This window comes from Triticum dicoccoides, chromosome 4B (genome assembly GCF_002162155.2).
Source record: "Triticum dicoccoides isolate Atlit2015 ecotype Zavitan chromosome 4B, WEW_v2.0, whole genome shotgun sequence".
Taxonomy (NCBI): Eukaryota; Viridiplantae; Streptophyta; class Magnoliopsida; order Poales; family Poaceae; genus Triticum; species Triticum dicoccoides.
The window spans coordinates 172,259,260-172,267,447 of record NC_041387.1 but is presented as its reverse complement, the minus strand read 5'-3'; the positions used below and the strand labels follow the sequence as shown (position 1 = coordinate 172,267,447).

General features: G+C 45.3%; 1 protein-coding gene across 1 annotated transcript; it reads left to right on the top strand.

Annotated features, from left to right (window-relative positions):
* The first annotated feature begins 1,512 nt into the window (after window positions 1–1,512).
* LOC119295627 (suppressor of mec-8 and unc-52 protein homolog 2-like) lies at window positions 1,513–7,348 on the top strand. The gene is made up of 11 exons (XM_037574065.1): window positions 1,513–1,568; window positions 2,105–2,245; window positions 2,352–2,401; window positions 3,421–3,535; window positions 4,330–4,378; window positions 4,466–4,558; window positions 4,808–4,876; window positions 4,954–5,077; window positions 5,742–6,100; window positions 6,312–6,698; window positions 6,783–7,348. Exons 1-11 carry the CDS (start codon window positions 1,513–1,515, stop codon window positions 7,050–7,052), a joined length of 1,713 nt encoding a protein of 570 aa, XP_037429962.1. The 3' UTR covers window positions 7,053–7,348.
* The last annotated feature ends 840 nt before the right edge of the window (window positions 7,349–8,188 follow it).

Genomic DNA, 8,188 nt, shown 5'->3' with positions numbered 1-8,188 from the left:
CTGCGACTGGGCGACCACAACCTCCATCGCCGGCGACCAGGCGCTCCCTCGCCGGCCGCCATGGCTGCCTGCCGCCATGGCTGCCTGCCGCCATGGCTGGATGCAGCCCGCGTATACTAGTGTTGCAACCGTCACCTAGAACAGCTTCAACAGCTGTTGAAAAAAGCTTCAACCATAGACAGAAAAGCTTCAATGAAACTGCATAATAAGGGGAAGCTGCAACCGTAGTTGGTTTTTGTTACTACAGGCGAAGGTTTTTGCTACATCCATCAGGCGGAGCTGCGACCTCACGACGATGACAACGACGATTTTTTGTTGCAATCGTAGTAGATTTTTGCTACCACCGCTGAAGTTTTTGCTACATCCATGCAAGGCAGAGTTGCGACCTCGCGAAAGACGGCGACGGTGTTTGATTTTTGCTGCAACCATAGTAGATTTTTGCTTCTATCGGTGAAGCTTTTTGCTACATCCATGTAAGGCGGAGTCGCGACCTCGCGAAAGACGGCGACGGTGTTTGATTTTTGCTGCAACCATAGTAGATTTTTGCTTCTATCGGTGAAGCTTTTTGCTACATCCATGTAAGGCGGAGTCGCGACCTCGCGAAAGACGGCGACGGTGTTTGATTTTTGCTGCAACCGTAGTTTACTTTCGCTACTACGGGTGAAGTTTTTTGCTACATCCGTTCAAAACGGTGTTGATTGACTGACGGTCGAGCTGCAATGGCGAGCATCAATGGCGAGGGGCGGCGGCCGAGCCACAACCGTCGCCGTCAAGAGCTGCAACGCAGGTGGAGTTGTTGCATGGGAACTGGCGACGTGGACAGCTGGCGAGGGCGGGGACTGGCGACGAGGACGGGCGGCGAGGGAAGGGATCGGCGACGAGGACGGGCGGCGAGGGTGGGGGTCCGGCGGCGACGAGGAAGACCGGCGAGGGTGGGAACCGGCGACCACCGGAGGGGACAGGAGGCGCGGCGTCACGCTCCCCCAAACGGGATCCAACTGACTGCCCGAGGAAGAAGAGAGCTTGGGGCGATTCGTTTTTTTTTTGCTTGGGATCCAGCGGCTGCGTGGCTCAAATCGAACGGTCCGGGCTGGACCGGCCGAACGATTCGGCCGGCGCACCGGCGCCTATCGGTGCCCCATTGCAAACGCTGTTCAAGTGTAACGTGACAGTGTTGCTCAGAAAACGTGTACCGTTGGATGCCATCTCCTCTTTACCGTCCTGACCAAGCACGCAGATCGGTTCCCTCCACAGACCCGAGTCTCCACCCATCCCGGCCACTCTCGTACGGACCCGACCGTCTACGCCGGCGTCGCCGCCGCCGGAGCTCCAGTCCGCCGCCCGCTAACTCAGCGCAAACTCCAGTATCATTACAAACCCGAGATAGCAGGCGCCAACCACCACCTCGCATCCCGTGCCCCCTCCCCCTCGCGGAATCCCCCCGCCCCCCGTCGCCTGTGCTAGGGTTGCAGCCGTATTCCTCCGGCTTTTGTTTCCCGGGACACAGGGAAGATGTCGTCGACGCAGAAGAAGAAGAGCAACTATAAGGAGAAGATGGCGCGGCGGAAGTGAGTCTCGCATACCTGTCTATCTGCACCTTCTGTTTTCGATTTGTTCTAATAGCATGGTTGGTGATGTACCGATGTTTATATCATGTGGCTTGCGAATTTGAATGACGTTTATCACGTAGTGGACATAGCTGGGGCGATGGTTCTGGTACTAATTTGAGGGAAAATTACAGAAACATACCAATCCTGTTCATCAGATTATCGTTGTAAGCATGTTTCATGAGCTGCTGCTGCTGCAGCAGCAGAACCATGATTAAATAGCGATAGCGCTGAATAAATGGAGTCCTGCAAATCCATGGGACTCAATAGTCTCCCACAACTCTGGAGGGCTCTGGTTAGTGTTCATTACTTAGACCATAGTGGCCATGTTGTCATACTGGGCACAATTCAAACACTTTCTTTGTCTTTCCATGTACCAGTTTTTGGAACCTGAAATCATGTAGAAACAGGAAATTTCATGATAAATCAGATACATGCTCAACTACCTCAAACATACCTTTCTTGCTCACTTAATTCTCATTGATCTCCTCATGAAGGGAGGAGAACAAAAAAGAAGAACCAGAGACACCAAGGTACCGAGATCGTGCAAAGGAGCGTCGTGAAGATCAAAACCCTGACTATGAACCTACAGAGCTTGGTTCGTTTCATGCCGTGGCACCTCCTGGAGCAGATTTGAGGTAACAGACCCCATGATTCACATGTCTCCTATTCCTACAGCCATCCTGTGCTCAATTTATCATAATGTTCTTCTATGTTTAAGTTCTGAAATTGTTTGCATTACAGGCTAGAAGATGCCCAAAAGATTTCAATTGAGAAAAGCAAATACCTTGGAGGTTGGTATAGTTGTCATATTTATTTGTGATAACAAGCATCTTCTGCTTGTTTTTATGTGTGTTTCCTCTTGCACTCAATAAATGTATGCACATGAGTGCAAGGATATGCATGCGGTGTCTGAATTGTGATAAGTTTGCCTCAGACTTCTAATGTAAATGATAAGTGATAAAAGAAATCCTTATGTCTGTAAACCTGTCACGGCCAGTACAGGTAGCTTTGGCTTGTAGCCTCGCCGCCGGCTAGCCATGGTAAGATGCAGCAGTGTCTAGAATAGCATGCGCATAGGAGAGGGGTGCTAGGGGTAGGAGAGAATCATGAGGTAGATGACAGATTGATTATTCTATTGCCTGCCCTTTTGTTTGACCATGATCCTCTCCTTATAAACTAGTTACAACCATGAGACAGACTTGGACTGAACTCCAAAGCTTTCCTAATTAAACTCTTTTCGTAACACAATGCAGACACCAGACATAAAAGCCAAACTACTACCTAATTAATGCCTGCAGAGGCTTGCTGCTATCCTGGACGGACATGCCTCTTGAGTGCAATCCAACCATGACAAAACCTGCCATGGTTTTAGAAGTTCTATTTCTGAATGAAGTATGAAGAGCGAAATCTGCATGCGATTAAAAAAAAAACGAAATCTGCATGATGATTGATTGATCTGATCAATCAGTAATGTGCAGTCATCAAAACTGTGGAAGCAGCCTTTATCTGTTCCATTTTGACGTGCAGTCGACAAGAGGCTAGTTTTGCTTCCCCCAATAGAGCTATTTTGACCTGTCATTCTCTAAGTACATGTATTTTCTAGTCTGGAAAAGATCTGATTTGTGAAGTTAATCCTCTTTAACATTCTTTTAATTGAAAAGAAAAGTAGTTAATTTAGAAGGACACACTTTTGAAGGTAACATGATATGTTGTTTCGGAAATGGTAGCTTAGATCTCTGATACTCAGTTTTATCTTTCTCTGGTACTGCATTATGATTAATGTGCCATTTCCACTTTATGCTTTTAATAGGCGATCTGGAGCATACTCATTTGGTCAAAGGGTTGGATTTTGCTCTACTTAACAAAGTACGGAGTGAAATTGACAAGAAGCCTGATTCAGAGGATGGGAAGGATGCCAAGGCGAGGTACTTGCAACCACAGTATAGTTTTAGCTACATAACACTACTGTAACATTGAGTAGGGCTTTTATGAAAATAACCAGATTTTAATGCACATTTAGGATCCTGTAAATATGCCAACAAGAGTGTTGTCACTTGCATAATTTCATTTGTATGAAAAGTGAACTAATGATAACTAAGCTGAATTCACTATGGAAGAACAAACTGGGCAACCTCTTGCTAGCTCTTCGTTGGATTTTGACATGATTTTCAGAGAGAAGAGAGGCCAAGTACCCTCCTGTTGGGATCTTGGACAAGAGTTTCTTATGATGAATGCAGTTTCCATTATCTGTTAGAAATGAACATTTTGTCTGATGGCTTACAAGAGAGAGAGAGAGACCAAACTAAACTTGCTCTATCTCTGCCTCTCTGTTGATGGATAATTTACATTTATGTCTGCTACCAGAGCTTAAGCTAAACCCAAGAGGGGGCCAAGCTAGTGAAACAAACACAAACATTTTGGTATGCTAAACATGTGCACATTACCAAGGACTTTTCAAGGGATAGGATGGGCCAGTACCCTCCTGGCCTACATGAAGCTCCACCATTGTCTGCTGCGGCTCTTCATAACATTACCAACCTATTTCCTGAACCACTCACAGCACCACCTTGTGTCAGAATTAAACAAAATATAGTGTCTCTGAAATTTTTGAACTGGAAAAGCAGGGGTGAACCCCTCTGAAGCATGACGTTATGCCCTTCCTCTAGATCTCTTTAGTATTTTGAGAGCATTCTACATTATTTTTCACTGTCCTTTTCAGGGAAACAAAAGAAGACCGGGCGGTCTCATTCCGCACTGCAATTGCAAAGGTACAATTCATTTTGTTTATCAGTGTAACTTGCACACACCCTATGTAACATAAAATGGATACTGATTGACATTTTCATTGATTGCAGTCTGTCTACCAGTGGACTGTAAAGCAACAACAAAGCATGATAAAGGCGAATGACATGTTTCTTCCTGGCCGGATGGCATTTATTTACAATATGGTATTGTCTTTAAAATTTCTCGTGTTGGTGTTTTCGTGTGCTTTACGTAATGGCGATGATTATACACATCTCACTTGTAGTAATAGGGGCCATGCTGTGTACACTGTAATTTCTTTCCTGTTTTCCTGGGAACGATCAGACTTCCTACAGTAGGCTTAATGAGAATTTCTTGTTTATGGAAGTGGTCAGTGCTTTAATACTGTTCAGTATACGCAATGTGCGGTTAATCGTTTTTCTTGTTCCAACCAGGAGGATGGACTTAACAGTGATATTCCAACAACTCTTCACAGGAGCAAAGCTGATTGCCCTGTCCCAGAGGTACTGGAACAGTAGCCGTGTCGCTGTTTTTGCAACTGTGTTTTTTTTTTGCTCAGACGGTCATCTTGTTTCTACAGGAAATGGTCACTGTCAGCGTAGATGGCTCTGTACTTGACAGGATTGCCAAAATCATGTCATACCTTAGACTTGGATCATCAGGGAAGGTATTGAAGAAGAAGAAAAAGGAAAGGGATACAAAAGGTATGTGCTTCAAATGAAAGTGGTTGTTCTATCAATCTATCATAGTAGAGGATATTAGAGTGAGACCTAAGAACAGGATTACAGGAAAGTGTTCTTCATTAAGGCATGAGAAAACATGCTAGAGTATTTTTTCTAGATGAAGGAGAAATGTTGGATGAGTGTTTATATAGTCACGGACATCGAAAAGTCTGGCCTTTGTTTGGCTTTATTAATTTAAAGCTGAGCGCCCCTTGCGCCTTTTATCTAAAGAAAATATCGAAAAAGTAAGATTAATACTTAAGATGGTTTAGTTTTAATTCAATTATTCTTATAAACTTCTGTCAAGATTTAACTTCTGGTGCTTGTGTTATGTATACTAATTTTGGTTTTGTTCAATGCTGATTGATTTCAGTAGTTAAATTAGTATTGGTTATATTTATATGCTATATACGCATCTTACTATCTTAATATTTCCGTCATCACAAATTAATCAATTGGCTTAAATCATTTGTGATATACTCCCTCCGTCCCAAAATTCTTGTCTTGTCTAGATACGGATGTATCTAATACTAAAACATGACTTGATACATCCGTATTTAGACAAATCTAAGACAAGAATTTTGGGACGGAGGGAGTATGATGTTACTATAATTTCTGTACTATTGTTTTGTTTTTTATATTGCAGGGAAGAGTAATTTGGCAGGCGGTGTCTACAATGAGGTAGTAAGACCTGCCCAAAGTAATGGTTCTGTTCAGAAACACCAGTCAGAAAAGGATATGCCACCACCACCCCCACCCCCACGAAAGAGTAACTTCAGTGAAAAGGAGAAACATTCTGTCCCTGTTGCTAGAGCAGATGACGATGACATATTCATTGGAGATGGAGTTGACTATACTGTTCCTAACAAGGAAATGAGCCAGAGCCCCATCTCCGAAGATATGGATGAATCCCCACGTATCCATCAGAATCAGTCCAATTTGAATGAACCTGTGTATGGTCCTATTCAACCATCCGAATCTGCTCAAGCTTGGCAACAGCCAATGGTAATTTTCTTTTTATGTTCAGCAACATTAGTTCTGGTGAATATAGTACGTAGTGTTTCAATGATGCAGGTTGATTGTTTAGCGAAGCGTAAATATTACTATCAGTCTACATTTCCAGTGTGCTACAAAACTAGCTGTTGTAGTTTAGGAAACAAAATGTCTGTTTTCCTTTTAACCCAGATGCCTGAAGGTTTATCTCTTGTGATGTTAGGATGGTTATGATGCTATGCAAGCCCAAATGGCAGCTGCTGGATACCAAGGCGAGTGGTCAGGCTATCAGTATGCGGAACAGCAGCTGGCTTATCCAGAACAGTACATGCAACAGGGTACTGTGGGATACGATGTGTTAGTTGACCCAAATATATCTCAGGATCCAAGGTTGATGACTCAAGCAGACAAGGATAAGGGTCTAGGTTCTGTCTTCAAGCGTGATGATGACAGGCTTAAGCAGCTGAGGGAAAAAGATGCGCGGGAGAAAGACCCAAATTTTATTTCAGATAGTTACTCTGAGTGTTATCCTGGTTACCAGGGTTATAATCAAGAGATTGCAGGGAGTGACGATGAAGATGATTTGTCAAAGATGGATATGGGTGGACGGGTAAGTGAAATTGTTACCCTAGCTTATTTGAATTCCTATCCTTGGTGCCATGATTGTATGCTAACTATGACAATCCCTGAGCAGGCGAAGGGCCGTCTTCACCGCTGGGACTTTGAGACGGAAGAAGAGTGGGCGAAATACAACGATCAGAAGGAAGCCATGCCAAAGGCGGCATTCCAGTTTGGTGTGAAGATGCAGGATGGCAGGAAGACCAGGAAGCAGAACAAGGATCAGAAGCTCAGCAACGACCTCAACAAGATCAACAAGATCCTGGCGAGGAAGAAGGGCGATAAAGATGGAGGCGAAGGGCATTATGATGACGATCTACCCAGCGGGAAGAAACAGCGAGCTTGATCTAACTGGTCATCCATTTTTTTTCCGTCTGTCTTGTTGGAACTGTGAAACGGCCATGCTTTTGTGAGCTGAAACCATTAGGTCCGTAGCCTGTAGTTTCATTTTTGGTGGACATTAGTCTTGCATGGTATTCGTTGTAGAATATGTAACCCAGATGGTCCCACCTACTCAGGTCAGGCAAAAGTACCACACATGACATGAGAAGCCATGTAAAATTGTGGGAGACGATTCTGATCTGGTGGCTGATCCGCGGGAAATATCCGTCTCTTGTCTCGGAAAAAAGATGTTTCTCTTCACCTGATTCCTTTTAACTCCCAAGGCTCCCAGCTGCCCCCACTCCGTACTTCTGGAAAACTATTTGGCTATGCTCGCATGCCTTTGAGCGGCGGCACCATAAACTACGAGAGCAATGTATATTGTCTCGCTTAATGATCTGTAGGTTAGTTTAAACACGAAATCACAGATACAATGATTCGGTCGTATCCTAGATCCAAGAAATGGCAAAGTAATTCTTATAATAACAAATTACAGCGAAATTTCTGAGAATCATTTCCTCCGTGGTATAAATCTTCACAACCCGAAATACTACCATGTCAGCATCCCTGCTCCCCATGACCAGGCTGACAAGGAGGACCCACAATCCCAGGGCTCGCCGGGCTCGCCCACCAGACCCGTCAGGAACAAGAGGCCCAACCCGCGAGTGACTGGGCCAACGTGGGTGCGGTGACGCCCAGCCACCGCGCCACTACTTAAGAGCATCACCACCAGAGGGCTCGATATCCTGAGGATCAAGACAACGGCGGCGGCTACCCTAATCCCCAATTACCGAAAAAGGCTTTCGCCCCGCTTTATAAATAAAGCAAACCGCCACAGAGCATACAAACTGAAGCAAGTCCACACCCACCCACCCAAAACTCACGACAAAGTATATAGGTTCTGCTGAGGGCACAACTCAACAAGCCCAAAAGGAAAAGAAAAACAACACCCACACACCAAACACAAGGCGTCTAGTCAGGATCCGGCGGAGGCGGCGGGGGCGGCGGCGACAGGCGGACGGCCATCGAACGGATGTCGGCGATGAAGGCGGAGATGGCGTCACGGTCCGGGGGGCGGCTAAGCGGCCGCCAAAGCTGCAA